Source organism: Solanum lycopersicum, chromosome 10 (assembly GCF_036512215.1).
Source record: "Solanum lycopersicum chromosome 10, SLM_r2.1".
NCBI lineage: Eukaryota > Viridiplantae > Streptophyta > Magnoliopsida > Solanales > Solanaceae > Solanum > Solanum lycopersicum.
The window spans coordinates 3930868-3955693 of record NC_090809.1 but is presented as its reverse complement, the minus strand read 5'-3'; the positions used below and the strand labels follow the sequence as shown (position 1 = coordinate 3955693).

The 24826-nt window shown below is 29.5% G+C and overlaps 3 protein-coding genes and 2 pseudogenes across 4 annotated transcripts; 1 reads left to right on the top strand and 4 right to left on the bottom strand.

Annotated features, from left to right (window-relative positions):
• Window positions 1-191: 191 nt before the first annotated feature.
• LOC101263251 (probable WRKY transcription factor 30) lies at window positions 192-2570 on the top strand. Its single transcript, XM_004248031.5, has 3 exons — window positions 192-1106; window positions 1213-1341; window positions 1870-2570. Exons 1-3 carry the CDS (start codon window positions 880-882, stop codon window positions 2384-2386), a joined length of 873 nt encoding a protein of 290 aa, XP_004248079.1. The 5' UTR covers window positions 192-879; the 3' UTR covers window positions 2387-2570.
• A 64-nt stretch (window positions 2571-2634) lies between these two features.
• On the bottom strand, window positions 2635-5926 carry LOC101251629 (NADPH HC-toxin reductase 1-like; annotated as a pseudogene).
• A 1737-nt stretch (window positions 5927-7663) lies between these two features.
• On the bottom strand, window positions 7664-10932 carry LOC101251933 (NADPH HC-toxin reductase 1-like). Of its 2 annotated transcripts, none has more exons than XM_010328703.3 (4): window positions 10727-10932; window positions 10142-10248; window positions 8815-9188; window positions 7664-7894 (listed from the first exon to the last, which is right to left on the bottom strand). In XM_010328703.3, the coding sequence occupies exons 1-4, from the start codon at window positions 10845-10847 to the stop codon at window positions 7759-7761; spliced, it is 738 nt and encodes a 245-aa protein (XP_010327005.1). In that variant the 5' UTR covers window positions 10848-10932; the 3' UTR covers window positions 7664-7758. The 2 variants fall into 2 exon arrangements, with proteins under 2 accessions (XP_010327005.1, XP_025883600.1); XM_026027815.2 differs by having other exon boundaries at window positions 8826-9188.
• A 2990-nt stretch (window positions 10933-13922) lies between these two features.
• On the bottom strand, window positions 13923-19851 carry LOC101252231 (NADPH HC-toxin reductase 1-like; annotated as a pseudogene).
• A 536-nt stretch (window positions 19852-20387) lies between these two features.
• Window positions 20388-23979, bottom strand: LOC101252533 (NADPH HC-toxin reductase 1-like). Its single transcript, XM_069290159.1, has 5 exons — window positions 23782-23979; window positions 23161-23327; window positions 22270-22482; window positions 21295-21574; window positions 20388-20733 (listed from the first exon to the last, which is right to left on the bottom strand). The coding sequence occupies exons 1-4, from the start codon at window positions 23900-23902 to the stop codon at window positions 21515-21517; spliced, it is 561 nt and encodes a 186-aa protein (XP_069146260.1). The 5' UTR covers window positions 23903-23979; the 3' UTR covers window positions 20388-20733; window positions 21295-21514.
• Between the last annotated feature and the right edge of the window lie 847 nt (window positions 23980-24826).

The window sequence follows — 24826 nt, the reverse complement described above, 5'->3', positions numbered from 1 at the left end:
CAACTAATTCTTCAAAAAATAAGATGGTAGGTAGCAAATATAAAGGCCATAAATCTTAGTAGTACTTCTAACAACAATTAATGATGAAAAAAAAAAGGACATACTAATCAATCAAGGGACAAATGGAAAGACAATATTGGAAGAAAAACAAATGAAAGTTAAATGTAATTGATGGTGGTAGACAAAAAAAAATGGCCCACATTAGAAACTTTCTTGAATTATTCTTGAATTCTTTGTTCACATTACAAATTCTACATTCCCACTTTCCACAAATTTTCCTCCTTTAAATCCCCCCTATCTTTTCTTTACTTTTTTATGCAATTCATAAAGAAACCTCTTTGTAGTTACATAGCACCTTCACTTTCTTTCTTTTGTCCTTGCTTATTTCTTCAAAAAAAATTTAGTGATCAATTTTGTCATCTTTATATATAATTTTCAGTGATTTTAAATACTCATTTTATACTTGTTTTCTTGTTTTGAAACACCCCATTTAGTGCTTTGGCTTAAATCTTTCCAATTCCCCAAAAAAAAAAATTGAATCTTTATGCATTTTTGTCATTGAGGAATGAATCTTTTGTCATTCAAGATTGAATCTTTTTGCATTTTTGTCACTAAAGATTGAATCTTTATGCATTTCTGTCATTGAGGAATGAATCTTTTTTGCATTTTTGTCACTAAAGATTGAATCTTTTTGCACTTTTGTCATTGAAGTTTGAATCATTTTGCTCTTTTGGCATTGAAATTTGAATCTGTTTGCATTTTTATCACTAAAGATTGAATCTTTTTGCTCTTTTGTCACTGAAGTTTGAGTCTTTTTACTCTGTTGTCACTAAACATTGAATCTTTTTTGCAATTTGGTCACTAAAGATTGATCCCCAAATGGAGAAAGTTAAAGTTTGGAATAAAGAAAGTCTAATTACTGAGCTTACTCAAGGGAAAGAGTTTGTAAACCAATTTGATCCTCTGGCTTCACCAGAGGAAAATGATTTTCTTCTTGAGAAAATACTTTCCTCTATAGACAAATCATTGTCAATTTTGAATTGTGAAGTTTATAATGGAACAAATGATCCTTTTCCTTTGAGGGATCAAGGCCAAAATAAGAAAAGGTGAATTAATTTTAGTCCTCAATTAAAATAATTTTCTATGGTACTTTCTTGAAATTTAGGTATTGAATTTTTTTTTTCTAATTTTTTGTTGTTGTTGGATTTGTAGAAAGAAAATGCAGCAATGGAGCAAACAAGTTAGAGTACATGGGACAGAGCTTGAAAGTTTTAATCATGATGATGGTTATAGTTGGAGAAAATATGGGCAAAAAAACATTTTAGGAGCTATTCATCCAAGGTAAAATAAAATAAAATAATAATAATAATTAAAAAAAAAAAAGAAGGAAAAAGGAACCCCTTTTCTTCTTTTTCCTTTTTATCTTTTGTTTTGTTTTTCTTTCTTTTTTGGTTGTTAAACTATTTTCATATTATGACAACCACACCTTTTCACTTTTGTTAGGTAGTGATAGTTTTGAAATTATATAATATTCAATGCAAGAATGTCCTTAAATTCACAACAATTCTACTTTTGGGCTTGAAGGGTGTCCAAAAATATAGACAACACCCTAAAGTAGTTACAATTTTATTTCCATTTAGACAAACCTTTTACTCTATTAGATACTTGAAGTATGTTTGCTTTTAATTAATTCTAAAGTATTTACTTGGGAGAAGGGAGCGTATGACGTAACTGATAAAGTTATTATCATGTGATCAGAAACTATGTAAATAGCCTCTTGCACAGATATAAGATTAGCATTAGCGGAAACTTAGTGCACTGAATTATCTGGATTTGTATCTAAGATGAATTTTTCATTTGAAATTGTAGGGCTTATTATAGGTGCACTCACAGGAATACACAAGGCTGCTTAGCAACAAAACAAGTTCAAAAATCAGAACAAGATCCTTTAGTCTTTGATGTGACATATAAAGGAATGCATAGTTGCAAAACCTCACACTCATCAACATTCATTTCATATGAAAAGCAAAAGCCAAATCAGTGTCAAATAAAGAAACAAAGAGTTGAAAACTTGAATACAATCAAAGAAGAAACTGTTCCTTTCACTCCACTACAATGTGAAAGCCACAATGCCCAATGCTTTGTCAATTCCATAGAGCCACTTGCATCAGAATCCATGTACTTATCATTGTTGCCATATCAAGAAGAGGAGTTTGAGATGGACAAGATTCTTCAGAGCTCAGAATCGGATCGTATTGTGTTCAGCTCAACACCAACTTCAATAATTGATTCGCCATTTTCTAGAGATTGGGATTTATCAGTGAATGATCAACTTGATGTTCATGATCCTAACTTGATGATCGACATTTCTGAATATTTCACCTAATTTAAGAATAGTAACAACGTCAGGAATTTATAAGATGTCAGAGAGTCACCTAGAATTGGGCCTTATCGAATGTTTTTTTTTTTTGTCTACACTAACTTGAGAGCCAACTCTTTGGAAAAGTCTACTTTTTGTACTATTCTGTTTTTACTCCTATGCCAATTATAATAGAACTTTTTTTTGGCAATGTACTTTACCATAAATTTTGACACCACTTGTTACAAACGTTAAAAAATAATATCAAATGTCTCTAAGATTTGTTTAAAATACATTTAATGTCATGTCTGTGACAAATTAAAATATAAGTCAGTACTTATTAACATACTTGCATAATTTTGTAAAATGCTGCATACACAAGAGTTTAACCAAACAAATTCAGATACAGGAACTGGTTAATTAAGTTACCTTGGGAAGCCCAAGATTAGATGGACACTTCAAACAATTTTATAAAAGCAAAGTGTCACAATTATAAAATTGTTTGTTCATTGTTGCTATAAAATGTCATTCTTCCTAGCAGAAGTAAGACAATCATCAAGTATCTCCTTCATTCCATATTTGTACACAAAACTTTTTTCAACCAACTTTTTTGATCCCCACTTGATTTCTCTCTTGGTGTCATTCAAGTACCTGAGATTCACAAGTTTTAGAATCACATTTGACAAAATATCACCATATTCATGACATGAAAGTTTATACCATGTGGCCAATTGATCAAATTTCTATATTCTGGGATGATCGAGGAGAGCGTGTTGAGAATATAATTAAATAATAAAAGTGTTGTTCTCTCTAACAACTCAGGTTTTTAAATGAGAAGATCACACACTTCAACATAATATCAGAGCAGGCAAAGATCCTAAGATTGAATCCACTGCCAACTATATTAAAAAGATTTATCACGTGATTGACTCATGAAAGAATCAAGTCCGCACATGAAAAGTCCTAAAACTAAGAAAATGACTTTCCTTAATAGAATGATAGGAACATACGTTTTATAAGTGATATTCTATGCTTATTTTATCCTCCTTACCTACCCAATTCCCCCAACCCTACTCCTTGACGGCTTGACCATCGCAAAACCTTTGATCAAGTGTGAAAGGAAACTCAAACTCAATCATCCCACCACAATTCAAGTCGGTTATGCAAGGAAGTACTGTATAATGTAATGTAGTATGCAAGATTGATAATAACATCTTACTCTTGGTTGACCTTAAACTCTGGATAATTGTGTTGATAGTAATTGCCAATCTCTTCAGTAGAAACATAGGAGCTAGCACACAAGAAACGCCCATTGAGTGAACCAACATTATTCATGAAGAACATATGAGCTTCACACACATCTTCAATATGCACAATTGGAACTTTTCCATTAAGGTCCTCTAAAAACTTGAGTATATTGTACAATTTCTCATCTTGAGTGAACACTGACAAGAACATAGCAGAAGTTGTTGGCATATAAGGCAAAAAAGTATGTCCACCTACAAGGCCACAACATAATGTAACCACCTCCAAACCTTCCTTCTCAAACTTCAACACCTCTTTCTCAGCTAACATCTTTGACTCTACATAATCCTATATATATAATAATATATAAGAGAATTTAAGTTATATATACTGACTATTTACATAATAAATAAAAATTGCACACTTTTGTTCATAACAACTAGATGAGATATAAATGTCATATATCAGTGTGTATATATATAACACCACCTTATTATAACGACATAACACATAAGTATTTCATTTCACATTTATACTCTCCAACTTTGGGTGTGCACAAGTTGACACTTAGACTTGTATAAAATAAAACAAGTAAACACATGAGTTGTACGTGACATAATACGCGTAAGACATCACACCACGTATGATGAAAATTTTCATGTAGGATGTAACATAGGATGTGTGTTTTTATTTGTTTAACTTCACACAATTTTGTGTCTACTTGTGCACACTCAAAATTGAAGGACATAAATGTAAACTATAGTCAAGTTAAATGACATATTTATATTTATAACAGTCAAGAAACTTTTAGACAAACATAAATAAATACATTAATTAAGCTCACCCAAAGCCATTGCTGAGAGTAAGGATTTGAGAAATTAAGAGGTGTCCAACATGTTTCATCCATTAATTGTTTGTAAGTAATTCCATCTTCCTTCAATGGTGAGGCAGCTACAATAGAGGCAGTATAAATAAGTCTCTTTACTGTCCCATTTTTAAGGCAAATCATTCCAATTTTCTTCACTCCATCAACTGTTGCCTCTGTTCTATCTTTATACTGTTTCATATATTAAGGTCAAGATTACAAATAAAAGAAACAAGATTTATTTAAATCAAAAACAAAATGTATATATATGAAACTAAGTAGAAAGTGTGGACCATAACAAATATGAGTATAAAAGATTGAGATGAATTTTTGTTTTTCTAAGAGTTAAACTGTTTATGTTGATAGGGAATTTGCGCATGGAAAATCTTCAATTTTTTTTGAAATAAAATTTATATATTTGTAAACAACGTAAAAAGTATTATAAGTCACAATAATTAATAATTTAAAATGTTCAAAAAATTTATGAAAAATTTACGGTTAAAGATAGACTTGTTTGAATGTCGAAATTCGAAAAGTGCGACATAAAATGGGAAGAAGTATATATTGAAACTTTTTTCAACTCTTTTGATTCTTGATTAATCAATATTAATATGGTATCATAGCTTATAAAATACCGAAAACCACTAAAAAAATTCAGTCTAAGGAAGATTCTGGTTGACTCTCAAAATTTTAATTATTCCATATAAATTAAAATGAAGAGAGTACTTATTATTATAAATCAATTTCATTCGATGATAAAAATAAATAAATTATAATATCAATGCACATAATTCAAACTCAATTATAATTTGGGACGAGAGGCAATGATGAATTCAAAATTTTCCCTGAGTTCAAAATAGTATCTATGGTTTGAACATAGAACTTCAAAACAAATAATTCTGAAGCCCTATATATAATTGTTATCGAGTGAACACCCTCGTCTCTCCTAGATCGGCTCCTGAAAATAGGGATTAATGATGGGTGGAATTCCATACCTGAGAACCTTCATAATGCATTGAAGGTGTGGCAACATGAAAAACAAATTCACAGCCTTGAATAGCTTCCTCAAATTCCTCAGCTCTATAAATGTCAGCTTCAAATAACTTAGTAGTCCCACCTTTGATTCATCCTCTACATTTAAATCAACTTAACTAATCATTTCACAAAATATCCACACATTACGAAAAATGGAAAACAGATTTTCATTGAAACATTAAATGTGTAAAACAACTAGTCTTTTTTACACACATTTTGAGAAATTCGAGCAACGTAACTCAGGAATAAAGGAAATTAAAAGCATACCTAAGTTTCGTAGGGTAGCATGAACAATGTAACCTATATCCAAAAGCATTTTTTACAAGAGAAGAACCTATGTACCCTGCACCTCCTGTAACACAAACCTTGCAAGTGCTTTTCTCCTCCATTTGTTGGGACTTTTGCTTTATCTCTTCCTCCACAGCCACTTCTATATTTGAGATATTATATCATCTTTTAAGTGATTGATAAAAATGGATATATACAACAAGGGACCCCATGTGTTATTTTGTCCTATTGTATTATATGTTAAAAGTTTATTAAGGTACTATATCTCTATATGGAAATTAAAATATTAGTTATGTTGACATTATAATGAAATATTTATAGTATCAATGCAACTTGACATGTGTTTATATCTCATTATTATGCAAAGCACCAAAAAAAATTGAGTATTGCTATTCAAATTCATGATACTCCCCCATTTTAACAAATAAAAAAATGAACTTTTTTTTTGCTATTATATTCTCAATTACTTAATTTTGAAAAAGATAAAATTTCAAAAAAAATCTTTTTAAAGATTGAATCTTTTTGCTCTTTTGTAATTGAAGTTTAAATCTTTTTGTATTTTTGTCCTAAAGATTGAATCTTTTTTACTTTGTTGTCACTTAAGTTTGAATGTTTTTGCATTATTTGTCGCTAAAGATTTGTCACTGAAAATTGAATCTTTTTGCTCTTTTGGTCCCTGAAAATTGAATCTTTTTGCTATTTTATCACTAAAGATTGAATCTTTTTGCTCTTTTGTCCCTGAAAATTGAATCTTTTTATTAGCTAGTGATAGTTTTGAAAAATATAGAACCCCTGAAGTAGTTACAATTTTATTTCCATTTGGACAAAATTATTACTCTATTATAGATACCTCATGAAGTATGTTTGCTTATTGAACATAAAGAAGTGTGTTTCTTTAACAAAATTAAAATTAGTTCTAAGTATTTAGCTGGGAGAAGGGGAGTCTTGACGTAACTGATAAAGTTATTGTCATGTGATCAGGAGGTTAAAAGTTTAAATTTTATAAATAGTCTTGTGCAGAGATACAAGATAAGCATAGCAAAAGCTTAGTGCAGTGAACTATCTGAATTTTTATCTAAGATGATGTTACATTTGAAATTGTAGGGCTTATTATAGGTGCACTCTCAGGAATACAAAAGGCTGCTTAGCAACAAAACAAGTTCAAAAATCAGAACAAGATCCTTTAGTCTTTGATGTGACATATAAAGGAATGCATAGTTGCAAAACCTCACAATCATCAATATTCATTTCATATGAAAACCAAAAGCCAAATCAGTGTCAAATAAAGAAACAAAGAGTTGAAAACTTGAATACAATCAAAGAAGAAACTGTTCCTTTCACTCCACTACAATGTGAAAGCCAAAATGCCCATTTCTTTGTCAATTCAATAGAGCCATTTACATCAAAATCCATGTACTTGTCATTGTTGCCAAATCAAGAAGAGGAGTTTGAGATGGACAAGATTCTTTAGAGCTCAGGATCGGATCGGATTGTGTTTAGCTCAACGCCAACTTCAGTAATTGATTCGCCATTTTCTAGAGACTGGGATTTATGTGGATGATCAACTTGATGTTCATGATTCTAACTTGATGATCGATATTTTTGAATTTATCACCCAACTTAAGAGTAGTAACAGTGCCAGGAATTTATAAGATGTCAGAGCGTCAAACCTAGGATTTGAACCTTTGACCTTAGAATTGGGTTATATCGAGTGTATTTTCGATTGACACCTAACTTGAGAGCCAGCTCTTTGGAAAAGTCTACTTTTTGTACTTTTTTTTTCTCCTATGCCAATTTTAGAAGAACTTTTTTCAATGTACTTTAACATAAATTTTGACATCACTTGTTACAGACGAAAAAGAAATGTCAAGTGCTCTAAGATTTTTCTGAAATATAATAAAATATCATGTATGTGACAAATTAAAGAAGTAAGTGTTACAATTATAAAATTATTTATTCAATGTTGCTATAAAATGCCATTCTTCCTAGCAGAAGTAAGACAATCATCAAGTATCTCCTTCATTCCATATTTGTACACAAAACCTTTTTCAACCAACTTTTTTGATCCCCACTTGATTTCTCTCTTGGTGTCATTCAAGTACCTGAGATTCACAAGTTTTAGAATAACATTTGACAAAAATATCACCATTTTCATGACAGGAAATTTTACTCCATGTGACTAATGATCGAATTTCTATACTCAAGGGTGGATAGTCGAGGGGTGTGTTGAGAATATAATTAAATAATAAAAGTCTTGTTCTCTTTAACAGTTTAAGTTTTTTAAATAAAAAGGTTACACACTTTAACATGGTATCAGAGCAGTCAAAAGTTTTGAGATCTAATCTCATCACCACTTATATTAGAAAGAATTATCACGTGATTGACTCATAAAAAGAATCATGTCCGAGTTAAGAATTCATCACCAACTTAATTATGAACTAAGACAAGTCAAGAAGAATCTAGAATATTCCAGAGTTATGGAGAATTGAAGGAAGATCTCTAGAAAAAGTATTCTAGAGAGAATAGTCTAGAAATGTTCTAGAATTAAGTAGTTGAAGGAATATTCTAGAATAGAGTATAAAAATATACTTAGTTAGATTGTTCCATCAGCTCCTATAAATAGAGGTGATCCATTTGAGTTGTAATCAACCAAGTAAGTAAGTAAGCAAGAGTGAGTGCTGAAGCAAGCAACAAATGTGATCAAGATTGTAAGACTGAAGCGGGTTCTTAATTTGATAAAGTTGTAAGAAATCGATAGTGCCCCTAGTGTCTCCACACCCAAATATATCCAACAATCCACACATGAAAACACCTTAAAAAGGAAGAAATTGACTTCCTTAATAGATATATTCAACGTTTATTTTATCCTCCTTACCCACCTAATTGAATCATTTCTATTCCTAGGACTTGAAACCAAAACCTTTGATTAAGTACGAAGGTATCTCAACCATCACAGCACAACCCAAGTCGGTTATCAAGGAAGTAATGTATGTAGAATGCAAGATTGATAACAACATCTTACTCTTGGTTGACCTTAAATTCAGGATAATTGTGTTCATAGTAATTCCCAATCTCTGCAGTAGAAACAAAGGAGCTAGCACACAAGAAACGCCCACTGAGTGAACCAACATTATTCATGAAGAACATATGAGCTTCACACTCATCTTCAATATGCACTATTGGAACTTTTCCATTAAGATCCTCTAAAAACTTGAGTTTATTGTACAATTCTTTCTCTTGAGTTAACACTGACAAGAACATACCACCACTTGTTGGGATATAAGGCAAAAAAGTATGTCCACCTACAAGGCCACAACATAATGCAACCACCTCCAATCCTTCCTTCTCAAACTTCAATATCTCTTTTTCTGCTAGCATCTTTGACTCTGTATAGTCCTATAAAGAAATAAATAACCAAAATTTATGTTGTTTTTTTTTAAAGTTTCACACTTTAATACAAATCAGTTGTTCGTTTTTTCTACTTGAATTATCACTACTTATGTAATAGTAAAACATACTTCGACGCTAACTAGTTTAATAATTTATTTCATTTTTCTACTTGAACTATCAACATCTACTCAACTAGATGTGTTTTAGTGTGTGTGTGTATATGTATATATATATATATATATATATATATATAGAGAGAGAGAGAGAGAGAGAGAGAATGATAGTTAATATAGAAAAAAGGAACAACAGATAATTGAAATATGAAATTCATTAAAAAAATTATGATGATAATAATTAGGGGTGTCAAAAATGAACCAAACATAGATAACCCACCCAATTCGCTCAGAATTTTAAGGGTTGGCTTTAGACAATTTGAATTGAGTTCAATCTTAATCTGTTCAAGCCTAACTCATTTCAAGAGGATCCTAAATTGATCTCAAGTTACTCCATTTCAAGAGGATCCTCAATTGATCTCAATTTACTCTTAAATTTCAATCCATTTTAAAATTTTTTACTAAGACTTGTTCCTATATTAAAGGTATGAATTATTATCTACTTGACATCTTTTAGGATTTATCTATCCATTTGTTAATTTTTTTTATAAAAAAAATGATTTTGAGCTGAAATTTGAATTGTGATTATAAAAATTAAATATCACTATGCTAAAATTATTGAGATTAATCGATCAAATCGAGCTGGTCAAGACCAACCCATTTTTAGTCTATTTGAACTCAACATATTTGAGTCCAAAGTAAACTTGGACGGGTCAAGACCCAACCTGTTTTTTATTTCAGCCGTTTCAATATCTCGAATTTCAATCCAACTCGTCCATTTGACACCCCTAATGATAATATAATGCATCATATAAAAAGGTAAATAAATAGATTAATTAGGCTCACCCAAAGCCATTGTTTAGTGTATGGATTTGAGAAATTAAGAGGTGTCCAACATGTTTCATCTATCAATTCTTTGAAAGTAATTCCATCTTCCTTCAATGGGGAGGCAGCTACAATAGAGGCAGTATAGATAAGTCTCTTCACTGTCCCACTTTTAAGGCAAATCCTTCCTATTTTCTTCACTCCATCAATTGTTGCTTCTGTTATATCTTTATACTGTTTCATTTTATATCAAGGTCAAAGTTACTTATAAAAGAAATAAAAATATGTGTTAGACATAGTGCTAAAATCATGCTTGTAATGTCAATGCATATAAATCAAACTCATGACGAAAAAGGAATAAGTGTCTCGAATTTGAACTTGAAAAAGTTAAAAGTAGATCTTGAATGCCTAAATCACTACGCGAATTTGACTTATCCTCTACATTTAAACGAACTTAAGTAATAATCTTAAAAACATTCACGCGCTACGAAAACGGAAAACAGATTCTCATTGAAATACTGAATGTGTAAAAATACTAGTCTTTTTACACACATTTTGAGGAATTCGAGCGACATAACTTAGGAATAAAGAAAATTAAAAACATACCTAAGTTTCTTAGTGTAGCATGAACAATGTAACCTTTATCCAAAAGTTCTTTAACTAGAGATGAACCTATGTACCCTGCACCTCCTGTAACACAAACCTTGCAAGTGTTTCTCTCCTCCATTTGTTGGGACTTTTGCTTTATCTCTTCCTCCACATCCACTTCTATATTTGAGATATTATATCATCTTTTAAGTGATTGATAAAAATGGAGCTTGTGGACTATATAAAACTAGGGGACCCAATGTGTTATTTTGTCCTATTGTATTGTTATCTGTTAAAAGTTTATTAATGTACTATATCTCTATATGGAAATTAAAATATTAGTTATGTTGACATTATAATGAAATATTTATAATATCAATTGCAACTTGGAGTTAATATCTCAAAAGGTTATTTAACTTTGTAAATGTATTTAGTAAATTTATTAAACTTTATTTTGTATCAATAAAATCACTCAACTTATACATTTATATCAATAAAATCACTCTACAAATTTATCATTTAAAAAAAAATTGAAATGACAAACTAATTTCTTTTTATAGCATGAAAATATGAATTCATAAATAAATAAAATTTAAAACCATTAAAGGATATAATTTATTTTAACTAGGCGTTACATATAAGCGAACAAGGTTGCTGCCAAGTTATATGTTTTTTAATGATATAATTTCCTTTTTTATGTTGATCAATTTGAAGTTTGAACATAAAATAACAACACTGATCAATTTTTTATCTAATATACAAGTATATTTTACTAGACAAATTTTTAAAATTGAATGGTCTTTTAAGAAATTAACTTATGCAACTTGACATGTGTTTATATCTCATTATTATGTTAAGTACCAAAAAAATTGAGTATAGCTTTTTAAATTCATGATACTCTCACTGTTTTTAATTATTTCTCTAATTTTTCTTTTATTTGTCTATTTTAATATGTCAAAAAAAGAAAAAAAAATTATTTATTATACTCTCAATTAATTAATTTTGAAAAAAATAAAATTTCTGGAAAATCTTTAATTTTTCACCTTAAAAGATTGAAGCTTTTTGCTCTTTTCTAATTAAAGTTTAAATCTGTTTGCATTTTTGTCCTAATTGAATCTTTTTGCTCTTTTGTCACAGAAGTTTGAATCTTTTTTGAATTTTTGTCACTAAAGATTGAATCTTTTTGCTATTTTGTCACTGGAGATTGAATCTTTTTGCTCTTTTGTCCCTGAAAATTGAATCTTTTTATTAGCTAGTGATAGTTTTGAAAAATATAGACATCCCCCTGAAGTAGTTACAATTTTATTTATTTCCATTTAGACAAACCTATTACTCCTCATGAAGTATGTTTGCTTATTGAACAAGAACAAGTGTGTTTATTTAATAAAATTAAAATTAGTTCTAAGTATTTAATTAGTTAGGAGAAGGGAGTTTTGACGTAACTGATAAAATTATTGTCATGTGATCAGAAGGTTAAAAATTTGAACTTATAAATAATCTCGTGTAGAGATACAAGATAAGCATAGTGAAAACTTAGTGCAGTGAACTATCTGAAATTTTATCTCAGATGAATGTTACATTTGAAATTGCAGGGCTTATTATAGGAGTTTGAGATTGACAAGATTTTTCAGAGCTCAGGATCATATTGAGTTTAGCTCAACGTCAACTTCAATAATTGATTCACCATTTTTTTAGAGACTGGAATTTATCAGTGGATGATCAACTTGATGTTTATGATCCTAATTTGATAATCGATATTTCTGAATATTTCTCCTACTTAAGAGTAGTAACAACGTCAGAATTCATAAAATGTCATAGAGTCACATACAAGATTTGAGCCTCTGATCTAAAAGCGAGTCATATGACTATGTTTTCGATCTTCGATCTACTTTTTGTACTATTTTGTTTTTTCTCCTATGCCAATTATAAAAGTGTTAAGACCGAAAATAAGCAGTGTAAACGCGGAAGCTAGCAATGCAAATCTCGAAAGACTACGAGTAAGAAGACAATCAGAAATATACCAAAAGACACAAAGATTTAACGTGGTTCGGTCAATCGACCTACGTCCACAAAGGAGATGAGTAATCCATTATAAATATGAGAGTACAAAATACAGAGAGAAACAACCTCAACCAATTCACTCGGAATACATGGGAGGTTCACACAAGTGATAACGTATCAAGCTTGTGACCCAATTCTCCCCCTAACCAAAACTCTCAAAGCCCTTAAGACTACATTGTGAATGCTGATTAAGTTAGAAGGAACATGTTTCTATTAATAGAGCCCTAAACCTTTTCCTACTAGAAAAAAGATTAGTCAATCCAAAATCTTTTCTTAAAAGGAAAACCTATTTATGGAAAGAAATTTAGGGCAAATAAAACCCAACAAAAAGAACTTTTTTTGGCGATATATGTTACCAAAAATTTTGACACCACTTGTTACAAACGTAAAAAAAATATCAAATGGCTCTAAGATATGTCCAAAGTATATTGGGAAAATGCATAAGTATCTTCGTGAACTATGCACGAAATTTTAGAGAAACACTTATAAATATACGAAAGTCATATTATCCTCCTGAACTTATTTTATGAATAATTTTTCACCCCTTTTCGGCTTACGTGGCACTATCTTATAGGTCCAACACGTGTTGATAATTTTTTCAATCATAGTGCCACGTAGGGAGATAAGGGGTAGAAAATTATTTATAAAATAAGTTCGAGGGAGTAATAGGACCTTAGTAAAGTACAAGTGTGTCTCTAGGATTTCGAGCATAGATTAAGGGGATACTTATGCATTTTCCAAAATATATTTTATGTCGTGTCTGTGACAAATTAAAATGGGATAATGCACAAGTACCCCCCTCAACTTATGCCCAAACTCCCAGAAACACAGTTATACTATAATAAGATTTTATTACCCCCTGAACTTATTATATAAATAATTTTCTACCCCTTTTCGTCCTACGTGGCACTATCGTGTAGGTCCAACGTGTGTTGATATTTTTTTCAAACTATTGTCACGAAGACCAAAAAGGAGTAGAAAATTATTTATAAAATAAGTTCAGGAGGAAAATAGGACATTACTACAGTATAAGTGTGTCTCGGAAATTTCAGACATAGATTAAGGAGATACCTATGCATTTTCCCAATTTAAATATAAGTTGGTGCTTATTATCATACTTGTATAATTTTGTAAAATGCTGCATACACAAGAGTTTAACCAAACAAATTTTGATATAGAAACTAGTTAATTAAGTTTCCCTGGGAAGCCCAAGAATAGATGGACACTTCAAACAATTTTATAAAAGCAAGTGACACAATTATAAAATTATTTATTCATTGTTGCTATAAAATGTCATTCTTCCTAGCAGAAGTAACACAATCATCAAGTATCTCCTTCATTCCATATTTGTACACAAAACCTTTTTGAACTAACTTTTTTGATCCCCACTTGATTTCTCTCTTGGTGTCATTCAAGTACCTGAGATTCACAAGTTTTAGAATCACATTTGACGAAAATATCACCATATTAGAGCCACACAGTTTAGCATGATATCACAGTAGACAAAGGTTTTGAGATTAAAACTTACCGCCACTCATATTAAAAAAAAAATTCAAATAATTGACTCATGAAAAAGAATCGGGTCCGCATGTGAAGTGGGAGTCATTTTGTTTTTCTGACTTTCTCATATTTGATTAGATAAAATTTTCAAAAAATATATTATTTAGGAAAGCAAGTTCCTTAAAAAATGACTTTCTTAATAGAAGTACATAAATAAGTTTTTTATGTTTATTATAGGCATAATACATAAATATGTCCTTTAACTTGGTATCATTTTATGTTTATGTCCATCAATTTTTGGTATGCATAAGTAGTCACTTAAACTTGTATAAAATTGAACAACTAGACACATGAGTCATACATGACACAATATACATAGGACACCACGTAGGATAAAAAATGGCATGTAAGATGTCATGTAGGACATGTGTGTCTACTTGTTCAACTGTATATAAATTTAAGCGTCTACTTCTGCACACCCAAAGTTGAAGGACATAAATGTAATTTGAAACCAAGTTAAAGGGTATATTTATGTATTATGTCTTTATTTTATCCTCCTTACCCACCCAATTCCCCCGACCCCACCCCTAACCATACCAAAACATTTGACTAAGTGTGAAAGAAACTCAACTATTTCATCACAATTCAAGTCGGTTATCAAGGAAGTAATGTAAAATGCAAGATTGATAATAACATCTTACTCTTGGTTGACCTTAAACTCTGGATAATTGAGTTGATAGTAATTGCCAATCTCTGCAGTAGAAACAAAGGAGCTAGCACACAAGAAACGCCCATTGAGTGAACCAACATTATTCATGAAGAACATATGAGCTTCACACACATCTTCAATATGAACAATTGGAACTTTTCCAATAAGTTCCTCTACAAACTTGAGTTTATTATACAAATTCTCCTCTTGAGTGAAGAGTGACAAGAAGATAGCACAAGTGATTGGGATAAATGGTAAGTAAGTCTGTCCACCTACAATGCCACAACATAATGTAACCACCTCCAAACCTTCCTTCTCAAACTTCAATTTCTCTTTCTCTGCTAGCATCTTTGACTCTGTATAATCCTATAAATAAATAACCAAAAATTATGTTTTAGGCAAGTTTCACACTCTAAGTTGTTCGTTTTTTCTATCTGAATTATCACCACTTACATATTAGTAAAACATACTTCGAAGCCACTCAGCTAGATATGTTTTAGTATATATATTTACAGATAATGATTGTTCATGTAGAGAAAAGGAACAACTAATAGTTAAAATGTGAAATTAACGAAAAAAATAATAAATTCAGATGTATTTTTGGACAATATACTCTTTATATATTTATTAGTACTAGTTTCTGAGCACGTGTTTCGCACGTATGTTTCATGTAAATTTTTATAGATAACTAAAATATGATGGAAATATATATGTAAATTGTAATGAATAATAAAATGTAACAATTACAAAATAAGAATAAGGACTTACGGCAATGAAACATTCATAGAAAACTAAATTAAGAAGTCTAACAGAGAGAAAAAAAGACAAAAAGAAACAGAATATTTAAGAAAAATACAATATAGACATTATTCTTATAAGATTGATGTATATATAGATGAAAAAATAAGTATAAAATTAGTACATAACTCTTTGAGTTCTTATTGATTCCTTTCATATACTATCAAAATTCAAAAGTCTTCATGATCTACTTTTACTATAGAATAAAAATAATAGTCTAATAATCTTGATTGTCATGAGATAAAGAAGTTGAATTTATATAAATAGAATTGAAGGAATATCAAAAGATATCTTAACGTTTTAGTTTAAATATTTGGAGGTTATGAATATGAAAAGATGAGAGTTATGAATATTAAGAGTATAAAAGTTGAATAAATAATTAGAAAATAATAATAAATAAATGAAGAATATGAAAAAAATTAAAGTTAGCAAATCATGTAGAAAGAACAATTAAAGTTCTTATCATGTAATTAAGCGCATCAATGAATTTAAATTTGACAAAGCTAGAGTCATTCTTTAATGATAATCAAGAGGACATTATCAATGTGTGTCTCCATTTTGTAGATTTGCACCCTTTAAATTATTAAATTTCATTATTTATCATAAAGGATAATACTTTATCCACATCAATTATATTATTCATGAGAGGGGTTAAGGAAAAAGTTATAAGAAGAGGAAAAGTAAAGAAATTTAGGTAAAGAGTTTTTTTTATTAAAAAAATTAATTATTATATACATATAGATTATAGATGATAAATATCAATAAATTAAATATTTAATTAGGAATTAATCTTAGGAAGTCTAAAAGTCATTAACATTTAATCAAATTTACACAATCAAATATTGAAATATTTTATAACAATTTAATTTATAGAAGGGTAAAACCGTAATTCAACTTTCAACTTTTTTGTTCATGCTTTTAGTAATGTATAATTATTAACTTTGGAATCAAAGGCAAAGCAAGGATTAAGAGTTTGGGGGTTCTAAAAATTTTGTTAATAAATGTCAATCAATTTTGGTAGGGGTTCACAAATTAATATATATAAATATTTAATTGATTTTCTAGTACAAATTAGGATCTACGAAAAAACTACTGAATTCGTCCTAACCCATGAACCCCCACCTAGCTCCGCCTCTGTTTGAAATAAATGGTAAGTAATCTAGTATATCCACTTATATTATTACATGAAAGTATAAAACAAATGAGAAAAATTGATTTAAAAGTGTAACAGTGACCTCAAGAAATTGGAGATTACTAGGATTCACTGTAGGGCAATTGAAATACTTCCTCCATTTTAAGTTGGGGAAAAGAATAAATATATCTTGAATTATCCTAAATGGTATGTAGATATCTCTATCATACTTAAGGGACATTGGTGCCTCCGCTGTTCAAAAACTAGAGCATATATTGTCACTCACTCTAACGGAAAACTAAGTGGGAACATGTGGCACAATCTCATCCGTCGATTTGATATTTAATAAATGTCAGGTTAGTGGATAAGATTGTGGATGTATGTTAGCATAAAAGGTATATATGCTCTATTTTTTTGACTGCAGGAACACCAATGTTCCTAAAATATGACGGAGGTATCATATCATTTATGATAATTCAGGGTATATTTGTCATTCTCCCCTATTAATTTGTTTGGCCTAATTTTAATTAGGGAAAGGGAAAAATATACCTTCGAACTATCGTAAATGGTATGCAGATGTCCTCCGTGATACTTTTAAAGCATTGGCGCCCTGCTGTTCAAAAACTAGAGTATATATGCTCTCCACTCTAACAAAAGACTAAATAGGGACATGTGGCGCAATCTTATCCGTTGATCCGATATTTCAGAAATGTCGGGTCAGTGGATAAGATTATGACACGTGTATGTCAGTTAGTATAAAGAGTATATATGCTAAAGTTTTTGGACAGCAGGGGCACCAGTGTTCCAAAAGTATGATCATTGATGGATGGTATCTGCATACCATTTACAATAGTTCGAGGGTATATTTGTCTTTTTTCTCAAAAACTAGAGCATGTATGCCCTTCATTCTAAGGGAAGACTAAATAGGGAGCGTGGTGCAATCCTATCCGTTGATCCGATATTTAATAAGTATCGGATCAGCGGTCGTGTATGTCCGTTAGTATATATGCTCTAATTTTTGGACAGCAGGAGCACTAATGTCTCAAAAGTATGACGGAGGGTACTTGCTACCATTTACGATAGTTCAGGGATATATTTATCATTTTCTCCTTTTAAATTTAATATCGAATTCTTAGAAAATATTTTATTTTGAATCTTGCGATATTAAAATAAACATATGTCAATTGTATAATTATCTTTTAATTTTCTAGATAATTAGAATTAAAAATTGATAAAACGATAAGAATCATATTTTAGAAAAAGACTAAAATATAGAAATCAAATAAATTGAAACGTAGGGAGTAAAAATATTAGGCTCACCCAAAGCCACTGCTGAGAGTAAGGATTTGAGAAATTAAGAGGTGTCCAACATGTTTCATCCATTAATTGTTTGTAAGTAATTCCATCTTCCTTCAATGGGGAGGCAGCTACAATAGAGGCAGTATAAATAAGTCTCTTTACTGTCCTACTCTTAAGGCAAATCATTCCAATTTTCTTCACTCCTTCAACTGTTGCTTCTGTTTTATCTTTGTACTGTTTCATATATCAAGGTCAATCAAAGTTAATTATAAAATAAATAAAAATAAAAAGATAAGGATGATATAGTGTTAGACATAGTGCTAAAATTATGCTTGTAATTTATATCTTTGTAAATAAATAATTTCTAATATATCAATGTTTATCATGGTATCAAAGCTTATAAAATATTTAAAAGAATATAAAAGAATCAGTCATAGAAATTTTGATTGGCTCTCAAAATTTCATTGTTACATTTATATATATTAAAACAAAAATAATACATAAAATAATAAATCAATTTATTTAATGATGACAAAAATAAATATTAACTATAATGTCAATGCGTACAAATCAAACTCATTTCAGAATTGGGATAAGTGTTTAGAATTTGAACTTGAAAAGTTAAGGTAAATCTTGAGTGTCTAAATCACTAAGCCAACATCTAGCTAGTCTTGTAACACTCCCTCTCATTTTATGTGAGGTAATTTGACTCGACACAAAATTTAAGAAAAGAAAGAAAGACTTTTAAAATTTGTGGTCCAAAGTACTTCAAAATGAATGATAGAAATTTGTGTGACTGTATATCATTTCATTAAGGCTAAAATGAATATTTTATAGTTAAATTGTTACTTAATATAAAAATATGTCATTCTTTTTTAAATTGACTAAAAAAAATAAATCACATAAATTGAGACGAAGAAAATATATATTTTTATTGAAAAAGTTTGAATGAACACCCTCGCTCCTTTCTAAAATCAACCCTGATAATTCCATACCTGAGATCCTTGAGAATGCAATAAAGGGGTAGCAACATGGAAAACAAATTCACAGCCTTGAATAGCTTCCTCAAATTCCTCAGCTCTATAAATGTCAGCTTCAAATAACTTTAATCTTTCATCAGCACCACTTAAACAATTCAATATTCCCACCTTTGACTCATCTTCTACATTTAAATCAACTTAACTAATCATCTTAAAAATATACACATATTACGAAAACGAAAAATAGATTTTCATTAAAATATTGAATTTTTAAAAAAAAATTTCATGTAAAAACACTAATTTTTTTTTTTTAATAATAGATTCAATTAAAATACCTATAAAAATACCACTGAAAATTTTTCAGTAAAAAATAATAATATTTTGAGAAATTCGAGCAACATAACTTAGAATAAAGGAAATTAAAAACATACCTAAGTTTCTTAGTGTAGGATGAACAATGTAACCTTTGTCCAAAAGTTTTTTAACAAGACACCTCCTGTGACACAAACTTTATAAGTGTTTTTTTCCTCCATTTGTTGGGCCTTTTGCTTTATCTCTTCCTCCACAGCCATTTCTATATTATGATCCTTAAGTGATTGATAAATAGAGCTTGTGGACTATATAAAACTAGGGGACCCTATATTTTGGTACTATATCTCTATATGGAAATTAAAATCTTAGGTATGTTGACATTGTAATGACATATTTATAGTATCATTAAAATGCAACTTAACATGTGTTTATATCTCATTATTATGCTAAGTACCAACAAGTTGAGTATCACTATTCAAAAATTCATGATTTTCCCTTTCTCTCTAATTAGTTGTTCATTTTTTTTTTGAATGTGTCTTTTTCTACTTGTTTATTTTGGCAAATCAAAAAAGGATAATTTCTTAACTTATTATACCTTCAATTAATTAATCTTAAAAAAGATAGAACTTCTTGAAAATCTTAAATTTTTTATTCATCCACTTCAACTTTATAATTAATAAGGATAAAATGATAAATTCATTATTTCAATTATTATTTTCTTAATAGGTATATCAATTTAAAAATAAATAACTAAATAGGGATAGAGGGAATATTAAGATTACAAAATATTCAATTGTATTCTATCTTGTCATGTCAGTAATCTAAATTTACAAAAAATAAAAATTTAAAAAATATGGCGTGACTGATGTATTGATTTTTGAAATTAAGTTAGAGCCACAACTCATTTTTTATAGAATATATATGAAACTTATTCATTAACTACCTATGTAAAACTTTTTCGTTCTTCAACAAATTCTTCTTCACCTCTTCTTTGGTATTGTTTAGAAAAATTACAACTTCAAATAATTAAAAGTACATAAAGATTACACTTCAGATATGGAATTTTGACTTTCAATATGAGATGTTTATTTATTGTTACTATAAAATGTCATTCTTCCTTGCACAAATAACACAATCATCCAATATCTCCTTCATCCCATATTTGTACATAAAACCTTTCTCAACCAACTTTTTCGATCCAAACTTGATATCTCTCTTGGGATCATTCAAGTACCTAGGAAAAACAATAACATATTCCCGAGGAAAATAAGTTACTTAAAATAAGGAAAATGACTTAGCTAATTAGTCGTAGAAACAAGTCCCAAAAATAACACTATAAGTTCATCGTCTCATCTCCACCTCTAATGACCCTAATTGACCACCCCAACCCTATGTCATCCCACCTCACAATGTTTCCTAAATTACATATATATATTTATAGGACAACATCTTTTTGTTTTTTTCTTACCAAAAACACCAAAATAAAACCTACTTATTTTCCTTGAGAACCCTTTCAAGAATTGGAAATTGTTTTCCATTGAACCAAACACAAGTCAAATACTCCTTTAGTTTGTGATTAATGCTATCAAATTTTTTGTTTTATTTTATTTTGGCTTTCCATATTTGATATCTGTATTGGAATTCGATTAATTATTCAGCATGATCCATTTTTAAAGCACTCCCAACATGAACTCAAGACATATGATTAAATATTGAGAAATTCCAACCATCCCACCACGTACACCCCACCCCAAGTCACTAATCAGTAATAAAGTTGATATATATAGTATCTTACTCTTGGTTGACCTTAAACTCTGGATAATTGTGTTGATAGTAATTGCCAATCTCAGCGGTAGAAACAAAGGAGCTAGCACACAAGAAACGCCCATTGAGAGAACCAACATTATTCATGAAGAACATCTGAGCTTCACACACATCTTCAATATGCATTATTGGAACTTTTCCAATAAGTTCCTCCAAAAACTTGAGTGAATTGTAGAGAATCTCCTCTTGAGTTAACATTGACAAGAACATAGCACCACTTGTTGGGATATAAGGTAAGTAAGTGTTTCCACCTACAAGACCACAACATAATGTCACCACCTCCAAACCTGAATTATCACTTTTTTGCGAGTTTCACACCCTAACTACCTGGATTATCAGCTTTGTATTGAAGTTGACTAGGACTATAGTTATCATTTGATCTTTCTATCTAAACTATCACCATCTACTCAACTAGGTATGTGTTGATACATATATAGATGATGATAGTTCAAGTAAAAAAAAAGAAAATAATTGATAGTTAAGATGTAAAACCGTGAAAAAAAATTATAATTCAGATAGATTTTTACCATTAACTCATATATTTTATTAGTATTAAAATGGATTAAAAGGCAAGTCATGTAATATATTCACTTATAAAAAAACAAAATGAAAAAATGGAATTAAAAGAGAAACATCAAGAAATTGGAGATTCATTGTATATTTCTTAGCATGACACAATGATGTATAAAAGCTTTAATAATTCATCATATTTATAGGAGCATAAATGAAATATTCCCACTTTTTCAATTTATTTGGCCTATTTTGAATTTGATACAAAATTTAAAAAATACAGAAGATATTTGAATTTTGTAATGTTAAACTAAACATATGATTACTTTTTTTTATCTTATGATTATGTGCACCGTTGAAATTAAAGATAGTTAAAAAGAGAAAGAATCATTTTTAAAAAAAATTAAACAAATTGAAACGAACAAAGTAGACTCACCCAAAGCCATTGTTTAGTGTAAGGATTTGAGAAATTAAGAGGTGTCCAACATGTTTCATCTATTAATTCTTTGTAAGTAATTGCATCTTCCTTCAATGGTGAGGCAGCTACAATAGAGGCAGTATAAATAAGTCTCTTCACTGTCCCACTTTTAAGGCAAATCATTCCAATTTTCTTCACTCCATCAACTGTTGCCTCTGTTCTATCTTTGTACTGTTTCATATATTAAGATCAAGATTACAAATAAAAGAAACAAAAATTAAAAAAAAATTAAGAATAATTTATTAATTTTCTAATCTATATATGCATCAACAATAATATATGATTCAAAAAGATCAGGAAGAATATTCTTCTTTAACTATGTAGAATTACACAATTAATATTGTGTATGATATGACTTCATATTGTGCAAGAAATAGTGGTAAAATCATGTTTGTAGTTATAGATCTTTGCATATAAGTAACCTCTAGTTTATAAATAAAAAATAAAAAATATAGCTTACTTTTTATCAACTCTTTAATTTCTTGATTTATCAATATTATGATAATATCATAGCTTATAAAATATTTAAAAGACATATAAAGAAACTTTAGTTATAAACTTCGAAATTTCAATTATGACACATAAACTAAAATGAAGAGAGTGCATATCATAATAAATCAATTTGATGATTAAAAGAATAACTTATAATGTCCATCCACAATACTGATGGATTCAGAATTTCAAACAAGGTATTGGAAAAATAAGAATATAATATTTAATTTCATGTTTAAGAGATTCAATATCAAAATATATACGGTAAAATTACAAAGAATACATTAATATATTATAATGTAATTTTTGCAAGTAAATTCAAATGAACACCCTTGCCCCCGGAGGACAATCCCATACCTGAGATCCTTGAGAATGCAACAAAGGGGTGGCAACATGAAAAACAAATTCACAGCCTTGAATAGCCTCCTCAAATTCCTCTGCTTTATAAATGTCAGCTTTAAATAACTTTAATCTTTTATCTGCCCCACTTAAGCTCTTCAATAACCCCACCTTTGACTCATCTTCTGCACTTAAATCAATTTAACTAATCATTTTTTAAAATAGATGGACTAGGAGTTATGTTGTTCGAATTCTTCAAAAATTTCGTCTGGTGTACCTCAAATCATTCAAAAATAGAGGATAAAAAACAAGGATAGCCATTACTAAAATAGAGATTTTTAACCATCGAAAAATGCAAACTAATGAATAAATTGTGTTATAAAACATGATTTTCTTATTAATTTTTCATCAAATCAGCTTATTAGAAAAACACATGATGGAAACAGATTCTCAATGAAATATTACTAGAAAATTTCTAGTTTTATGTGTGAAGACAGGACTATTTTTTTCTTTTCTCATTGATTCAATTAAAAATTTATGAAATACCCAATGAACATTTTTTTTAATAGAAAATTTTAATTAAAAAAATATGACAATCCGAGCAACATAACTTAGTAATAAGAGAAATTTAAAACATACCCAAGTTTCTTAGGGTAGCATGAACAATGTAACCTTTATCCAAAAGCTTTTGTACAAGAGAAGAACCTATGTACCCTGCACCTCCTGTAACACAAACCTTGCAAGTGCTTTTCTCCTCCATTTCTATATTTGTTGATATGAATTATGAGCTAAGTGATTGATAAATGGAGCTTGTTGATAATTATAATACTAAAGTCCATGTGTATTTTTTTTGTCCAATCATACTATTATAGGTAAAAGTCTATTTTGGTGTATCAATGCAACCTAACATGTTAGTTGAAATTATCCTCATTATATTGCATGTATTAAGATCCCATTATTATACCAAGTACTAATATACTACAATAAATATAATTTTTAGCAGCAATAATTATACACATTAATAAAAAGTGTTAAAGTCTTTAGTGGCATTAATTAAGTGTCGTAAATTCAAAGTCGCTAAATTTAGGGACATATACAAAAAATACTAATTGTTACTAAAGATACATATTTAGCGGTAATTGCTAATTAATTACCGCTAAAGCTCATTTTTGATGTAGTGATAATTGAGTTTTCGATTCAAATTCAAGATATTGAAGTTAGTAAATATTAAAATGCATTATATGTTGTGATGTTTTCCTCCCTTCACTTAGGATTAAAAAATTTGTCTTTTAAATATGTAGAAATCTCACGTATATGTTGAGAAATCAAGGATTGTATTGATAATTGAATGATTGAGTTATATACTCCTTATATAGGAGAAGAGTCGTATACTAGCTACACTAGAAATCCTAATACAACACAAATATAGTATTTACACCTTATTCTAGTCGACGACATCAGCTTTAGTCATACAAAACATAGACTTGTACATAAATTAGGATTAAGTAGTCTACTCCTAGTCTAACTCGAACTCTAACTTGTCAGGAAGCTTCACCGAACCTTTTCTTTTGACATGTTCCATCAGCTTCTTTCAATATTTCCCCTCAAGTTAGTAAGTGGAGGGACTATAACTCCTAGCTTGCGACGAAACTCAACAAAAACCTGTTTGGTTAATGCTTTTGTA